Here is an 18,559-nt window from a genome sequence, read left to right on the forward strand (position 1 = left end):
TCTTCAGAATCCATTTTAAGATTGAAAATCGACTTTAAGTGCACATCATGGATCTTAAATTTGATTTCTTCTTTTACTCCTTATCTTTCTTATTAAACAAACCCTCATGAAGAAGAAGAGAGGTGAATAAGTTGTAGGCATGTCTCCACCTCTAACAACAGAATATGGGTTGCTAATGATTCTGAGGGTTTTAGTGAGGGCAGAGTATAGGCAAATTCAAGGGCTTCACCCTCTGTGTTCCCGGAGTGGAGGATTTTTGCATCTACCTTCATCCTACCTTCCACCCAAGACTCACACTCTTCTTAGTGTTCCTGATGAGTCAAGGGCAGAACCAGGGCAAACCAACCCACTCACAGCTGTCTGAATTTTATATTTTCAAAATGGACCACAGAACAAGGAGATACCTCAAAGACATGAACAGAAATGGAATTTCAGACACCTACAATGACCTCAAAGGGTCTTGACACCTCACGGCCATCTTGTTCTCAGTAGGTTCTGACATTCCTGCTGTTGTTTATCCCTGTTTCCTGCTGTTGTTTATCCCTGTCTTTATGTGCTAGGGAGCTGGGACAGAGGCCAAAAGGCAGACTCTATGTCTGACTCCAAGGACTACCTGCAAAACTTGACAAAGCGAGAACGTGCCACATACACACCTTGACACAAATGGCTAGTCTAGGTATTTTTAGAGGCAAATTCTATGAGCAGAAACGTGGCTCCTGAGGAAAGCAAGGAACTTTTTCCGCTTTTTGCAGCACAACTCCTCGAAAGAGTTACGTGTTCTCATCTCTAATTTCTCTCAGCCCACCTTCTCTTAAACCTATGACCTCAAAAATACTGTTCAATTGACAAGTCTCAATCCTTGTCCTACCTGAGTGGGAGTATGGGATACGTGCTTGCCTTTGGAATACTCCCTTCTCACTTGGCTCCTGGGACACCTCATGTTCCTGGTTTACTACCAAATGCTCTGGCTACTCGTTTTTGGGCTTATTTGCTGGCTCCTCATCTCCTTGACCTCTAACTATGAGGCATTAGCCCACAAGCTTCTTTTCTTCTTTAGTACATTTACTTCTTTATTGATCTCTGCCCATTTCACTACTTTAAATATGCTGTTTATATAATGATGACTCCAAAATTTATATTCTAGCCTAGAAGATTTATATTCTATCCTGAACTCAAGCATATTCTCCTGCTGACTAGACACTCCAAGTGGATGTCTAATATACATCTCAAATGTAACTTGTTAAAAAAAAAAACCCTCCTGGTCTTCCCTAAAACCTACTTCTCCTGCAGGTTTCCCCATGTTGTTAAGTGGCAATTCCAACCTGTGGTCTCTTCTGCCGAAGGCTGTGGTGTCACCCTTGACATTTACCTCCCTCAACCTGCTCATCTAATCCTTCAGCAAATTCTGTTGACTCTACGTTTTAACCTGTTAGAGCTGACCACTTTACCACTGCAACTGCTGCCACCCTAAGTCTCTGCAGGGGTGGAGAGGAAGGTTTATCAAGTCATTATGATTCTCCAAGGATGTCAGACCATACCCCTCCTCTGCTAAGCACTCCAATGGCTTCCAGTTTGACTCAGAGTAAGAGTCAAAGCCCTTACGCTGACCCACAGGGTCCTCTACTTCTGGCTGCTTTCCCTCCTCCTCCTTCTCCCTTGACTTGTCCTGTTCCAGCCACACTACAATGGCTTTCTGCTGTTCATCAGACACGCAAGACATTCTTCTGTCTCGGGGCCCTCCCGCCTGTTGTTCCCTTTGCCTGAGATGCTCTCCCCCAGGAAGCTGCAGTCCCCTCCTCCCAGTCTGTAGTCTGTGCTCAAAAGGCACTACCTCTGAGAGGCCTTCCCTGACCACCAGGTGTAAAACTATAATCTCCTCCCCTTGCTCCAGCACAACCTACCACCTTCTTTGATTTTGTTATTTGCCCCATCACGCAGCACCATCTGATAGGCTAAGAGTGTTTCTCACTCAGTTGGTACCTCGTGTAGCTTGCACATGGAATGTAGGCTACCTGAGGGCAGAGGTGGTTGTGTGATCTGCTCACCGCTGTGGCACACACCAGGAAGGCAATACATACTTGGTGAAAGAATCATAAGGAAAGGTAAATATGTGTTCAGAAGACAACTTGATTTGATTTAGGACACTCTCAATTTCTTATTTTGAAAAACTAATTAGACTGAGTAATATTTTTTTTTATGTACAAAGTTTGACACTGGTTCAGGATTTTTCCAACTTTTTCATAAGCCTTTCAAGAATGAAGGCTATCTAACAAAATTTTAGGAGCAGAAAGCGTGATTACGTTACCTCAGGGGAGAGGGGAGGGGACTAGGAGAGGGAGTTAAAGCAATGGATCTCACCTTGACCTGTAACATTTCACTTCCTTTGAAATAAAAATGAGAGTGTATGCATTTATCACTAATGAAATACAAAAAGTAAGAAAAAAAGATGGAATGGAAATACAGTTAATGTGGATAGGTGTAATTTCCAGGGGGTTAAGGGTGGGGGTTTGAGAATATGCTTTGTTACATCATTCCCATATTTTATAAATTCCCTCAAAAGTATAAACTAAAAGACTAAGTTCTAGTACTGTCTCTCAGCCAATTAATAATAAGTATTTACTGAGCATCCATTATGGGCCAGGTTTGTTATAGATGCAGAGGACATAGCAGTGGAGAAAAAGACAAAGTCCCTGCTCCTGGGGGAGTCAGATGCCAGAAAAAGCAGCACATCACACATCGCGGGGAAATCAGAAGGGGGTGGAGAGTGGGGAGAGAGGGACCATTTTACTATGGATCAGATGGCTGCTGTCCCATTGTGTCGAGAAGACACCGAGCAGCCCAACTTCCTACTTCCTTGAAGGAGTCTCTCATTTGATAGTAAGGCAAATTCATTGACATGCTATAGCTCTATGACAAAATCCTTCTACTTTTGCCCCTGATTCTCTAACCTAGCAGCAAAGGGAAATGGAGGATGTAAGCACAGGGCACACATCCTGGGCCACACAGCAGGCCCTCCTGCAGAGTGGTGCTGCTAGTACTTTCTGGGCACCTGCAGAGAAATCAATCTGCCAACTGAAGATGCAAAAAGATGTTCTTGTAGAACAGGCCCCAGAGCCTGGAGCAGAGCTAATGGTTCAAGAGAAATGGTGACCCCAGATTTTCCTCATGATGGGTTTTCTAATTCTTCCAGGATCGCACAACCAAATATAGCTTTAAGAGGCAGAAATTAATGAATGTAGGGGTGTTACAATGAATTAACACCAGAAAAAGGGCCACATACCAGAAATGCTTGTCCCACCAAAACACGTTATACCTGCTACAAACTGCTTAGCTTATTGGCATGTAAGAAATGTAGAAATAAAAAAAAAAAAAACAAAACATATCCTTAACAAAGGCCCTTATCACAGGAAGATTCCAGGAGTAAGAGCCTCTTCATCACGTCTCCTTGCATTGGACTTGCCTGTCTCCTCTGCCCTTAGTTATGTTCACCAGCTTTTCTATCCCCCCCGAGTCAGCCAGGGCTTTGGCGTTCTCCATGTTTTTGCTGGTGACCTCGTGCAGGGCACAGCAGATGGCTGCCATGGTCTCATCAGACAGCACGCTGGGGCCAGTGCCTCCAGGAAGCCGGTTGACCAGGTCTCGCATGGCGTATTTACCTGCCAAATGCAAAAGATTTCATTCTACTTTCAGAAGGTGCTAGGTTTTTGTTACTATAAGACTGTGACTGTACAGTCTCTTAAAAACAAAAGCTCAAAGGAGACAATAATAGGAAAAAAAAAACCATGGCGAAGAATAAAATGACAAATATTACAACTGTAAGGGGAAAGGTAACATTTATTACACCTGAAGGATCGGTTTATAAAACATCACTGTAAATCGCTGAAAGACAATGTAAATAAGTGTATAAAAATTGAGTATACCAATCAAGTCGCTTCAGTTCAACTATTTCATTAACAGCAAGAAATAAAGGAATCATGACAGTAATTTTTATTTCCAATTCAATTCTGATGCATCGAAAATACCTCCGCTTCCTCTTAAAGCTTTCAAAAACTTACCTTGGAATAAATTTAAAAAATGGATAAAGTAAGACTGCCATACAATATTTTTCATTAAACCTTTCTGGATCTTAACATTTAAAACTGGGCACAGTTACCCATTTTTACCAAGTTGAGAGTATATATCAGCTGGTCTGACAGCAGCAGTGATAAAAACATGTTAGTTTCTTTGAAGGAAGACGTAACTAAAATGCTGATATTAAAATTATGGGCATGTTATCTCCCAGGAGTAATTCAATGATAATAAAGTTCTTGACAGGACGGTCTGGGGAGTCCCCTAGCTATTGAAGCCATTTCTTTCCAGATACTCAATTTCTTTTATTCCTCTCCAAAAAGAGATTATCTCTAGCTTTTCCAATTTCAATTACCAACTGACAAACTGGAATAATTGCACTACAAACAAAAGAAATTAACTAAAGCTCAAGTAAATATTTTCTTAGTCTTTTTTCCCCCCCTCTGGTAATAATTGAGTGGATACTGAATGAGTTTTTATTACAGTCCTATTTATACACACTGGTAAGCACTAAAAGACAAGCCCTGACTGCATGCTGCATAATTTACAGCATGTCAAAGGGAAGACTCTGGCTTACAGCATACATTATTATGAAGAGTGGAAAAACAGTGACGACACTGGAAGCCGGAAGATAAATGTAGTTTTTAAGAAGAGATGATGAGTTAGCACTGGTGATTCTGAATACTCACAAATGACCAAAAGGTCCGTGACATGTAATTTGTCATTTTGCTAAGGCACAACTTTAAACTGTGCTCCTGAGGCCTGGGATAAGACAGCTCACTCTGCCTGTGAGTGAGCCTAGCGGTTCCCTCAGAGCCTGCCGCCTCAGACGGCTGGGTTGGTCCGACTCAGGTGAAGATGCAAGAACTTTTCTGAAGTGACAAAACTTTGTTTCTTGTGAAAAATGGCTCTGAAGAGAAAGTCTGTTGCTAGTGCTCGTGATGGATGTGAGGAGAGAGTGAAGGGGTCGGAGAAGGGGATGGTTATTAGGAACGGAAGTGCTGGGTAAATCTGAGTCACCTATGGAATCAGGGAAGGGCTCAGAACTCATAGGGAGGAAGGGATCTTTATATAGAAACGAGAAAAAAGTGATTCATAAAATGGGTCAAGAGTGCTCTAGGTGGGTTAAAAAAAAAGCTCATTAGTTGAGAGAGAAAATGCTTGTAAAAGTTTAAAAGGGAGTTGAGATATTCACAGAAAGCACAGGGATGCATCGAGAGAAGGCCAGGACTCTGGCTACACCTTCCTTCTTCCCAAAGGACTTGGCACTTGGTGGTATTGGCCCTGCACCTTCTGCTCTCCTGTGTCTCTGCCCAGTTGTGGAATGATAGGCCATAGGATTTGTGTCGTCACTCTTTATTTTTTAGCATTAAGAACTTTAAATTACATAAGAAATTCAAACAATACAGATGTAGCAAAAATAAAGGATTTCTCTCAAGGAAATGTGGGAACTAAGAGCTCTAACACCGTCTATTAGAATCAGGCACAAACCGGACTATCAGAACAGGGTGGGAAGGAGCTCCTTTCCCTCCTGCGGGGATGATTTGGCTTATAGAAATGGTGTGTTAAGAGCAGGGTAATCTGGGCAATAATTTAAAACAGCAATTCCTCCAGGCACTGCATGAGGGGCTTTTGTGTCAGCTGCCATAGCCAATCCTTACAGCAACTCTTTAAGGTACACATTATTGCCCTGTTCTTCTCCCCCACACGCTCACTCTTCCCCCATCCTCCTGCCCCACCCTCCCACATCTGTGTCTCTCTCTCTCTATCAGGGCAGGCATATTTTAATGAGTTCAACATATATTCACTAATCCACATAGGATCTTATAAAATTTCCCTACCCAATCTCCTCATCTGCCATCAGCTGTGGGACTGGCGTGGAGCTTGGCGGTTTATACGTAGCTGCCTCACCCTCTCATTTCATTTTCACAGCAGACCCATGGTGAGGATAGCAGGCATTGTTAGATCGGAGAGAGGGTTTTGGAAGTTTTCAACTTAGATGAAGGAGTTGAGCGTAGGAGAGCTCAATACAGGACCCCAGGAGATCCAGGGTTTAACCTGAGGTATCCTGGAGGATCTCTGATCTTCTCTTTACCTCATATTCTGCTTGCGATATGGCAACGCCCCATGACATGTAATTTCAGCCACGCTGCCTAGGGTGCAGAACTTGAAGAGGTGCTTGCTTGTTCTCAGGTTCATGCAAGTGCCGACCCCACATCTGGATGGAGCCGAGGGTGAACACCTCCTAAATCCTGCACCCTGTGTGCTTTCCTTGCCTTACTCTAGTCCTGAACTTTTCTGAAGTGACAAAACTTTGTTTCTTGTGAAATATGGTTCTGAAGAGAAAGTCTATTGCTAGTGCTCGTGATGGATGTGAGGAGAGAGTGAAGGGGAAATGGCCTTGGAACAGAGACTCTGCCTAGGGGTGAGCGTTTACACAGGTCTGAGAGGGAGAAGCTGCCAATGTTCCTATGGTTTTTTTCTTTATTTAGAACATGGTAGTGTTGGTGAACTAGTGGACATCAGTCTCAAAAATCAAAGAGCAAGAATTAAAACTTTTCTTTGTTGCTCAAGAAATACACCTTTTAGGAAACAGAGACACCAAATCAGTCACGTATTGTTGTCATGTATAACTGAAATTGCTAGCTTTTCTGAAAATATACCTTCCCTGATCAGGTCTAATTAATGAGGCTGTCTCTTGCTGAAAAGGAATGGTCACCAAGGATAGACAGAAGGGATGCACAAATATGCCAAGAATATGGGGACTAGGACTTAATTTGCTTATCATTTTAGATGTCATATTTTTGTAAGTCAACAGAAGAGTTTTATAAATGCTACAGTAACTCTTCCTTTATAGCTCACCTGGTCACTAGAAAACATACCTATGAGCTCCTTGTTGCGGACATCTAGTGCCATATTCCTCAAGGCAGTTGCCACAGAAGAAACCACTCTGTCGTTATCCATTCTCAGAAGTTCTACCAGGATGGGGAGCCCTTTTTCTTTGCGGACAGCCGCCCGGATGTACGCTGCAAACTAGTGAGCAAAACAAGGCATTAAGTAATACAGAACAGAGTTCCACTCTCAGATGTTACTGTCACCTAAAAAAGATGTTGTTTCCAAAAGATGAACTAACTAATGGATTAAACATTTTCTTTCCAATTAGAGATTAAATCTGTGGTGTCAGTAAAGAGAAAACCATAGTTTGAGATAAAGATAGGCTAGAATGACTGATTTAAAAAGAAATCCCAAAGCCTGAAAATCTTAAACCACCATCTGCCAGATATTTTTGTGCAGAAAAGAGAAGACAGTGATTACTTTCTACCTCGGATATATAAACATAATTAAGAAAGGATCTGTGTCTTCTTTGCAGTTGGCCCCTTGCCAGATCCAGAGGCTATAAATAGGAGTGTGGAGCTGGTAACCCATCAGCGCGCATTAATGGGGAACCTGTCTCAACCAGGTCATTTTTTTCTGTTTTCTCTGCAATAATATTTAGAATTCAAAACCTTTCAGAGAGATTCCATGGAAAATTTCCTTGCTTCCGAAAAAAGGAATTCTCCAGAAACACTGAACAATATAGTGCATACACACTGGTGAAAAATTGAGTATGTTTATGTGTAAAATGCTTTCTCCATCAAGATTTGTTAGTTGCTGCTGCTTTTTTAAATCCACAGTCAAGAAATTCTTTTGTAGCTATGGCCATGCTACCCTGAACAAGCCTGATCCCATCTGACCTCGGAAGCTAAGCAGCGTCGGGCCTGGTTAGTACTTGGATGGGAGACCACCTAGGAAGACCAGGTGCTGTAGGCATAAAGAATAAAAAAATAAGGGATCGTAAGCCGACAAGGTCCTTACAATCTGTGAGGTCAACCAAGGGTTGCTTCGCTTAAAAAAAAAAAAAAAGAAATTCTTTTGCGATTATGAGGCAAATCTGTACAGTGAGTAAGTTTGTGTGCCATGTGAATTGGAAATGAATGCTAAGTCATCAGGGAAACACCGCAAAAAAGAGAAAAAGCGTAATATTTGAAAATGGGTCTTTAATCTTGATTTGAGCTTTCATTGCCTTTTTCCAAGGCAATTTGTCTTTCAAAATTTGGGATAATTGAAAAATGTTGCTCATAAAACATCTAATACTTTCCTGCTGTGGTCAAGATACGAGGACAACGACTTGCCAGCCCTTTATATTATTTTGAACATTAAATATGTGATTGACCACTCAGTTCCTTGAGTACCAACAGAATAGATTACTTTAATAACACAAATAAGAGAAAAGATGCATTTCAAAGATCCTATTAAAACTATTCACATGAAACAAATTTTCCTATTTTCCAAATCAAATAAAATCGAGAGGGGAAACAGAACACATGACCGCTATGGGATGAAGCACCAGGCAGCTTTACCAACTTCTCTCTCTGAAACCTGCAACAGAACCAAGGCCTGTCTCACCTGGAGAACAATCGGCTCAGCCTGCCCTGAGCACATCCTTTCCTGAGTCCTGCAGGCATCACCGCTCCCCATGTAGCTCCCGTCTGCAGCCATGATTATCTTGTTTTCTTAACAAGGATCCAATATTTTGATTTACCATTTTATTACTTTTTCTGATTTACTATTCTACATACTGTTTATATTTTAAGTGAGCTTAGCATGTAACTTTCATTCACTAAATGATCTCAGAAATGCAATTTTATACAACTAAACTCACATCTCTTTTGATAATTGTCTTCTTTAGTATCATCAAACTATCCTTGAGGCACAAGAAGCTGGAGGTGAATGCTGGGTCAACAACAGAAATATGATGAATACTTACATGCTGGGCACTATTCTAGGTCCTCCACATTTATTATCTCCTTTAATCCTCAAACCATCTCATGAGGTAGGTATTATCTCCATCTTACAGATGAAGAAACTGAGTTGGCAGAGATCTTAGGCCCCAGCTAATAAGTGGAGAGGCCAGGATTCAAAGCCAGGGTTCTGACTCTAGAACCACCATTTAGATGCTAAACTATTAGTGCTTTAATTAAGAACAACAATAACAAAATAACCACACTGGTGTAGCACTAGACCATAATTATCTGTATACATTCATTATAGCAGCTGGCTGCTTGAAACAAACCATACTTAGGCCTAGCAATGCTTTTCATTTGCATGGATAATACGGTGGCCAAAAGATTCTTATTTTGGGAGGTGCTGGTGTAAGAAACAGCCAAAAACAATCATCGTAATAACTCTACTAAAATATACTTAGGAAATTTCTAGAGGCAAGGATTGTCTGGGAAGTTGTAAGATGTCATTTAAAAGTTTTAAGAACATGCTTATAGTGGTAACAGTAGGAGATCACCTTCCATTTTCATAAAGAAGTCACAGCTTAGCTGCGGCCTAAGACCTACAGGGGGTATGAAAACTTTTGCCATATGCATTTCCTGTAAGCATCTGAGAGAGGAGCAGCGGGTCCCTTTCCTTCCCTGCATCACAACCCAACCTCAGCTCTAACTCAGGCCCTAGGCATCTCTCACCTGGCTCCCCAGTGAAATCCCAGCCTCTACTCTCCTCTTCTTTGAATTCACCTTCTGCACTGCCACATCTAATAGTGTTCTCATTAGCCCATGCCAGTTGTCTGCGAAAACCCTTTCAGTGGTGCCTCTAGTCTGTAGGTCAGGCCCCAGCTTTTGAAGCCTGGCTATCAGGCCCTGCCCTCAATGCCCCAGCAACCAGCCACGCTGTCCTCTCCTCACCTTAAGGCCTTTCTTCTCCTGTCCTTTTATTTGGATCACTCCCTCTACAGCCCCAACCTCAGATTCTGCATGCTTAATTCTGCTCATTCTTAAAGATCCCATTTGGGTGGCACTGCCCCTCCAGGAAACTGCCTACGTCTTGGCTCTTGCCTTTCCTTGCCCCTCTCTCACCTGCCAGGCTGGGTTAGATGTCCCTCTATCAATATCAAGACTCCCACAGCGCACACCCTGTGTAGTCTATACCGTACTGACTTGATTTGTCTGTTTTTCTCGCTAGCCTTCAGTTTCTCACAGGAAGGGCCACGCCACACACATCTTTGGATCCCGAGACTCAACTGCTATCTCCCCACTTTTTTCCTCTCACCCTTTCCAAACTCTAAACAACTGTGTCCCTTCCACCATCATAGCTGAAGTGACTGCACAGATGGAAAGGAGTGTGGACAAGCGGAAGGCCTCGCACCTTCCAGTTTCCAGCAGAGAGGTTCTGGAGAGATCCAGCAGAGCCTTCCAAGGTGGCTGGGTTGGAACTTTCTGCTAGAAGAGTCAGATATGGTTTCACCACTGATGGATGCCATAGCATCTCAACACCTTTGGGGGACTTTGACAGTCCTGGGATAGGACCAACTCCATCCCACTGAAAGACAAAGAACATACATTAAATGGAAGCAAAAGGAACACAATCTCTAACACTCGAAAACACCCCTCTCTATGGGACTCAGCTATAGCTATGTAGAAAAACTACTATGAGAAAAAGTTTTTCTTGCCAAATATGTGATTTCTTACTCTCAGAAAAATGAACTTTAGAATTTTCATGTCAAATAAAATACTAACTTGATCCTCCTGTGGTGTTCTCTTTTTCTTTTTCTTCTTCTTCCCCCAGCAGCTTGGCTCTGAGTCTTTGCTGGGAGACTCTTTTCCTAGTAAGTCATCCAATTCATTCAGCCCCAGCAGCCGGGCCTGAGGGACCTCCAGTTCCAGCCGATAGGACAGGTTTCTCAGGGTGCACACGCAGTTCTCCACGGTCTGAAACCCAACACAATGTATGATTAAAACCACTGTAGCACATTAGTGAAAAATGCTTCTGTGCTGGATGCCAGCAATATTAAATCAATGTAGAACATGAAACAACCTGCTTTTTCTTATGGGAACCTGAAACAATCTAAAGGAAGAATTATGATTCTAGAATTTTTGTGGCATACCCAAATGACAAAGTGCAGAGCCATGCTCAGTCCATCTGAGGATCTGATTTCATGATAACTAAGACGTACAAGGCTCTGGAAGAGAAAATATCCAGTTTTCGTGCTTTAGGGATGCTGCCAAGTTGCCAGAACTGCACTAGAAATCCTCACGACAGCAGGTGAGACCGTACCCCTCTCTGGGGACTGCCTCTCCTCCAAGTCCCATCTTGGTCTCCTCCTTCCATTCCCCAAGTCACTCGTCGCTCTGTGGAAAGTTACCTGTTTTCTTTCTTTGCTGACATTTTGCCTTCTGTCCGTGGTCTTTGTTCCTTAAACTCTGTATCATACCTCTAATTGGGAGGCCAACTGTTGCCTCATTGAGAGTGTCTAAAATCAAGTTTGGCTTTTACCTAGCAAGCTCCCATTTCAACTTGCTTACTCCTCTCAATTTTGTCTGCAGGTCTTTTGGTTTGATAAGCCTCTAATAAAAACTTGGCCATCACCCTGCACTCTTCCTCTACCTTTTCCCTGAGCCTACCACTGATCATTCTTTTCTCCCTCAGACCTATATTTACAACTCAAGGACTTCTTATGGCTTCTCCTCACCTGGTCTATGCTGAACACCACATCCTTTAGTTGGCCTTGAACTCCTGACACTTTTAGTCAGTCTCCCTTTCCTGTCCCTTCCTACCTTCCTCAGCCCTGACCTCCAGGATCTGGATGGCTGTCACAGCTGAAAAATGATGAGTAGAATGCCCCGTGCTAGGGCAGGGATGGAGAAAACTGGAGGGGAGGATAAGGGGCTCATGCTGGGAACAGACTGACCAGCATGACAACAGAGGGAGGGGAAAGGCCAAGACTAGGACTATTGAGAGAGGCATCCAAAGCTGCTTCTGGGCTCCAGGCTGTGAACTGCACTGGGGTGGGGGTGAAGCTGTAGCACCTTCACCAGGAACTTTCATCCAGTAGATTCTCAAATACAGATGGATCTGCTTCCAGCAGCAGGGAATACAAAATTAGAGGGGGCAGCAGCAGGGGCAGTCACCTTGACAGTGCCCTGTCACCTGTTAGGTCCTTTACCACAGGGAGTCACTTAGTTTTCATGTTCTAAGGCTATTTTCTTAAGTTGTCATGTCCCTGTCAACCTGTCACTTTTAGAGACTCTCCCTTTAATCTGGAGTGTAGCCTAATGAGGAGAGCCTCAAGAATTCCGGAAAGAATTAATGGCATGCAAACAGCAGCGCCAAGCAGCTGCTGTCATCAGTCATCACATGGCCAGGCAGGCACTGACCTTGCTGTCGTAATCGGATGTGTTCACACACGTGTGGATCACATATAACAGCGAGTCCACCAGCCCCTCACAGGATCGCATTTGTTTCCGGGCTTCCTCTCCTGCAGAGCTGAGATTCCTAAATGGGCAGAGAAATGTTGGATCTGCTGAGATCAATGCACTCGTTAGGGACAGAGCCTTACCTTAACGACCCAAGAGAATGGACAACAGACAGCAGCCATGCAGATCTGGCTTGAGAAAGCACTTTGGGCCTTACGTTTTAACATCCCAAGAGCTCACAATAATATTTAGCCCCCCATTCGAGCTTTGTATCTCTCAAGCGATGTATCACTTTCTAATTTTCTAAAATAGTGATTTTGGGGACCATTCTCCTCAGTTTCCCCATTATCTAAAAAGAGGAAAATAATAGTAACTACCTCATAGGGTTATTGTGAGGAAGACATGAGTTGCTACATATAAAGCAATTAAAAAAGTACCTGCCACATTTATGTGCGATGTTTGTAAACCATGGTTGTTATTTAGGATCTTTGTTAGGCCATAAGGTCTTTCCAGCCCACTAACCAACCCTATGAGGTTTTGCATGTAGAAGGTGCCATAAATGCTTCTTGAACAAACACAGGAAACATCATTTTGTGTATAAACATTCAAATTAAATGTGGAAATTTGCTTATGCTGCTATTTTTCTCATTTTTTCAATTATAAAAAATACCCCAGAAAGTTTTAAGTCTTATCAACATGGAAATTTTTGATATCATTTTGCCTTCATGAATCGATACCAAATCATAAGATTATATATATGTCCTAATTCGATTCTAGGCTAACTCTGAGATTCTGCAAATCTTTGTTTTTGTTTGTTTGTTTGTTTTTCTGGGGGGTCAGAGAGACACTTTCACCTCTGGTCCCTCCTCTGTTCTTGTGTCGTTTCTTAGCAGCACTCGACAGCTGTCTTCTTCCATTCCTATGAGCTCTGGGGACCCCTCACTCCCCTAGTTTTCCTCCCATCTTGCTGCCTTTCCTTTTCAGTCTCTTCTGCCTGTAGGTGCCTCTGGAGTCCCAGGGCTACTTTGGTCCCTTCTTATCTTTATCTTTGTACTCTTCTAGGTAGCCCCTACTTCTGGCCCCTGGTTTTAATACAATCTATGGACCCATGACTCCCAAATGTCTGTCTGTAGCCTGATTCCTCTCACGAACTCCAGGCTCATTTACCCAGCTGCTTTTCTGACTACTGTGTTCTCAAAATGGACATGGCCAAAACTCCCAAGTGCTCGCCCCTCCAAACCTTCTTCTCCCTGACTTCATCTACAGCACTTCTGTGCTCCTAGTTGCTCCAGCCAAAGATCTAGGTGTTATCCCTCTTCCCTCCCTTTGCCTCGCCCCTTATATTCAATCTATTAGCAAACCCCGTGAGTTCTGCCTCCCCCAAACTTCCCCATATTTGCTTGTCTCTCCCAGCACCTGATCTAGGCCGCTGTCATCTTGCCTCAAACACTGCAGTAGCCTCATCTCCTGTCTCCACGGTTTCCCATACACGGCCCTCCACATTGCGGCCAGAAACCATTCGCATCACTCCTGTGATTAAAATCTTCTGATGGTTTCCCATGGCACTTGGAATAAAGTGCAAACTCCTTCCTTGATTGAAAAAAATCCTACAAAATCTGGTTCTACTCTGTGCCTTGACCATTAAGTCCCAGCCATGAGCTAACCCCTACCGCAGAGCCTTCACGCTTCCTGTTTGTGTTGCCTAGAACTTGTGTTTTCCTGACCACATCTTCAAATGAGTAGCTCCTTATGGTTTTTCAGATCTATGGTTTAAATATCTCCTTGTACGAGAACACCAAATTACCAAAGTGATCACCTAATAACTCTTGTGTCCCCTTCTTTTCTTATGGCGCCTATTGTTATTTTGTTTGTCTGTCTGTGTTCTCCAAAAGAATGTGGTTCTATCAGAGCAGACACCTTGTCTGTCTTGTTCATCATTGATTTCACATGAAAGGTTTTCACCAAATGTTTAGGAACTACTGGTGGTGGGGGTGGGGGTGGGGGTGGGGGCTGAGCGTGTGTCCTGCCTCGGGGCTTTCCCGGAAGCCTGGCAGGCTGCCTGAGGAGTGATCAAAGCCTCCCTGGATCCAGGTGCCGGAGAGGATGAGATGCCGCCTCCACAAATCATCAGAAGTGATATATAAGCTTCCCTTTGATGCAGGCATCTGAGTTAGAGAGCTGGCCAGTTTTCCAGGATCCTGACTATTGTCAACACCCCCTCCGCCTCCTCCCCCCCCCCCGTATCCCCCACTCCACCAAGGGGGCCAACAGTCATCTATTACAATACCGAAAGCCTTCAGAGCAGCAGCCCAGGCCCCTCCTCCCCCTTCCAAGCTTTTTGTTGCAGAGATGCTTAGATGTTAAAAATAGTACTCGCTGTGTGTCAGACACAACACTAAGCACTTTACACGAGCTGATTCTTCACAGCTCTGAGGTGGTATTATTAACCCTATTCTAAAGATGAGGAAACTGAGGCTGAGAGTGAGGCGGGAAGCTGGGCTGCCTGAGGCCAGAGCCCACTCTCATCATCACCAGGCCACTCCGCTCCAAGGTTTCTGTTTGCAGGTCCCAGGACACCGTACGCCGGGAAACCGGTAGAAATTGAGCTGATGAGTGTTAACGGCAAATAATGAGTAATACTGTGTACAGTGAGGGGAGGCTTTATGGATTCTACAACCTAAAGATAATGACTGAAAATACTATTTGGACTCATTTTCATTTATTTATAAAATTCAAACCCAGTGATTGTTTAAACCACACATCTCTTTGCACTCTTTTAAAATTAAAAAGGTTTTAGCCATCACATTTTGAACTTAAACAAAAACCAGGCCACAAACACATTAGCTATCAGAATCTGATAACTGGAAAAATGCTGTTAAAGTGGAAAACACTGGAATTTTAGCAGAATTTCAGACTGAAAGGCCTTTTTGGCTAAATCACAGACGAGTCTTTCAGGCCACTAGTCTGTACTCACGGTGTTTTCCTCACAGGATAACCAAGTCTAGTGGCCTAAATTTTGAAACAAACTTGGAAATTAAGGTAAGTTTTAATAAAATCAATCTGCCCATGACATATTATTTAATCACGGAATTAACTGGAAAGAAGAAATAAAGACTTTACCTCAGGCAACCTGTTGTATTACGTAGAACGAGTGAAGTCTGAAATTTAATTTTATGATCATCATCAAAAGAAGAGTTATTCCATCCAGAATGTGGAACAATCACAGTGTTTGTTAAGGTTGAGAGAGCATCTCGAATGATTGTCATCTTTACAGCATCGCATGAGGATAAATTCCAAAGAACTCCTAAAAAATGAGATTTTAAACATCGAATCATTAATTAGAAATCCTGCAGTTTCAGTAATGAAATAAACATGTTAGCCCTAATTGATATGAACTCAATCTGTTCCAAACCTAATCTATGGCCTGAATTTGTAACCAGACTGGGGCTGGACCCCTAGTAAATGCTAAGTGAACATATGTGAGCTTCTGGCAGTTACAAAGTCATAACAACCCTTAAGGTTAGAGCCCATGTATCTATAAGACAAGACGACTGCAGCTTTTGCAAAACAAATTCGTTACTCTGTGAGGGTGAGGAGGACAATCTTATCATAGGTCATACATATAAACAATGATTGCTGTAAAGCTGTCATTCACTGCATTGTCCCTTACATTCAATATTCTGTGTGATGAACCATTTTTAGGACTTAGAAAAAGTTTCTCTTTCACAAAAGACTGACATGTCTTGTTCATGCTTTTTCTTCTTTGGCTACTAGAAAGCTCAAACTTAAATATAACACTTGTAACTTTATTGGCACAGAGGGTACTTTACATTTGCTTCATCTTCTTTAACTAGATAAGGTTTAGACATTCCTATTTCTACTTTAAGAGTCTTATTACCATGTGTTTTAGAAGTACAAGTTACTGCTACTGCTTTTGGATATAGGCAAGACTAACAATAAATTAAAGTCACCCATACTGTAATTCATATCGAGATTGCTAGGACGAAATACTTGAGATGTGGTTTAGTAGAGTGTTATTTAAATTGTAAGCATGTCAGAGTGTCTTTATTTCTGTGTCGACTATGAGGTGGGTTAAATTGTTATTACGGCACTCTTATTTTCTAATAATTACTCTTTCAGAAATTAGAGCAAATTCAAGATTTTACCTATGCTAATGTTGTTTTGCATCAATGCATTTTCCTAAGTAAGAGGTAGAGGAGAAATGTTACAGTTTCTCTGTACCTAAGGTCCCTCAGAGCCCTGCAGGCCTGATGTATCCTTGGCAAGCCGCTCAAAAGCCTGTGGAGCACTGTTGGAACTATCAACACCCCAAAACACGTGTGGTCCACGGAGGGGAAGGAGCTGGCAAAATCTGCCCACGTCCATGGGGACATGTCAGGCTTGCGCACATGACTGAGTGAGACTGCTGCTGCATTGCACGGTGACCAAGGACTGGCCTGGAAACTGCTTGGCCTTCTCGGAGCCTGGAGAAAGCAAGGGCCCTTTATAAAGGGCAGTGGTAAGAGAGCAGGTAGCTTTTCTCCCCCCTTCTTTTTGGAGGAAAGAGAGGCAAAAGCAAAGGGCTAGAATTGAAGGTAGTGAAACAATACTCTGACCATAAACCGAGACAGGACTCTGCTCTGCCATCTGCCCCCAACCAGTCTACATGCTGTGGAGGGAATGGTCGATAATGGGGGCTGATGCTTGGGCTCTGTCCTGGGAAAACGTCTGGTTCCTGTGTTCTGTGCACTGTGCCTGCTGCTCTCCTCTTTCACCTGCCTTTGACTTCTACACCTTGATGGCTTTCTCTTGCCACCCCCCCCCCCCAAGGACTTTCAGCTTTCTCTGCTTCTTCTCTTGGGTAATTCCACCACGACTACAGGCTTTAAGGACCTTCGCCTCAGCTGCAGCCATCCAGTGAGGCCCGGAGTGGGAGGGGGACTTAGTTCAGAATCAGGACAATGATAGACCTTGCTTTGTTTCTGAAAGCTTGTCCTTTCCACCACAACAGACTATTGCTTATATAATTATCTTGTGGCACACAACATGTAGGCCCTGGCAAGAGCACACACCGTAGGTGCTTATGAAATGAACTTAAGTTCCACAGGCAGAGCTACTTCTCCACGGATTCTGATAAAATTTGCTCTATGTTTCTACATAAAATGGTTTTAACTTGTACCCCCTGGATTCTGGTGGCGTTGCTGGAACTCTTAGGGTCAGCCATGTGAGATGTGGGGGCAGAACTGGCAGTAGGGCTCCAGATTCCCACTCCATTCATCCAGAGTGGTTCCATACTTATCTGTCTCAATATTGGGATTCACTGTGTTTCTGTTATGAAAAAGAGTTTTGTGTCCCAAAGACATCTGAAAAGCACTGTCTTAGTGGAAATATATTAGAGGACTGATGACTATGGAAGGGACCTGGGAACTAAGGATGAGAAATGAGTCTCTAAAGGTCTGTCCTGACTCAAGTAACAGGAGATGGGAGAGAAGACAGAAGGAAGAAAGAGCTGAGGCATAGACGGGTACCAGAAATGGGACTTTACTATTTCCTGCAAATGAGGACAGTCATACTCGACCCAGGGCACTGACGGGGCCTGCTGGGGCATGAGCCAGCCACAGGGGAGCAGTGGCCCAGAGCCCATCAGCAGGGAGGGGTCATTTCCTAATCTCCACTGCTGACAGTTTGTAATGCATTTGTAATGCACTGTCTTTCTGTCAAAGCCTTTCAAATTCATCACTCCATGAAGTTCAACACATGGGGAATGGCAGCATTTTCCAATACTTCTCAGAATAAATGCATTCCAGCAAAGGCAAGATTTATGGAAAGTAAAGCCTATCATAATACAGGCTACAGGTATAAAATTAGATATCTCTACAGAAAATTAAACAGTGTGAGTCACAAACTTCAGGTGAAAATATGACTAAGAAGGGGGTGGTTCTTTAGTAGGTTGGATCTTGGCGCTGATGCCGGGAAGTTCTTTGATCGTTGGCAGAAAAGCTTGTTTTTCGTGGTTGCTGCCTCCACTCCAGGCTACTTCTAAGACCTACTTCTGGTAAGAGGATATTTCCCAGATTTGTGGATTCCCTTGATTTTCTGTGCAGGTACTAGACTTTTGTCCTGCTCTTTCTTTTTCTTTCCTAGCATTTAGAATGTCCAGTGGAATTATATATCATCCTATGGTTTACTATTAGCCTTTACATTTACATGGGATTGAAAAAGCATAAATGTTCACGTCAATATAAATAATA

General features: G+C 43.1%; 1 protein-coding gene and 1 pseudogene across 14 annotated transcripts in view; one reads left to right on the forward strand and one right to left on the reverse strand.

The window, feature by feature from the left end:
- PKP4 (plakophilin 4) overlaps nt 1-18,559 on the reverse strand; it is a 215,294-nt gene that overhangs the window by 8,397 nt on the left and 188,338 nt on the right. For all 14 annotated transcript variants that reach the window (XM_036236113.1, XM_036236124.1, XM_036236114.1 and 11 more), the window contains 6 exons: nt 15,429-15,612; nt 12,270-12,387; nt 10,632-10,823; nt 10,261-10,434; nt 6,951-7,101; nt 3,461-3,656 (listed from right to left, as the gene is read on the reverse strand). In XM_036236113.1, the coding sequence (XP_036092006.1) occupies nt 3,461-3,656; nt 6,951-7,101; nt 10,261-10,434; nt 10,632-10,823; nt 12,270-12,387; nt 15,429-15,612 (1,015 nt within the window). The remainder of the gene's footprint in view (nt 1-3,460; nt 3,657-6,950; nt 7,102-10,260; nt 10,435-10,631; nt 10,824-12,269; nt 12,388-15,428; nt 15,613-18,559) is intronic.
- LOC118614377 lies at nt 7,760-7,878 on the forward strand (annotated as a pseudogene).

The sequence above is a fragment of the Rousettus aegyptiacus genome, unplaced genomic scaffold (assembly GCF_014176215.1).
Source record: "Rousettus aegyptiacus isolate mRouAeg1 unplaced genomic scaffold, mRouAeg1.p scaffold_m13_p_2, whole genome shotgun sequence".
Lineage (NCBI taxonomy): Eukaryota > Metazoa > Chordata > Mammalia > Chiroptera > Pteropodidae > Rousettus > Rousettus aegyptiacus.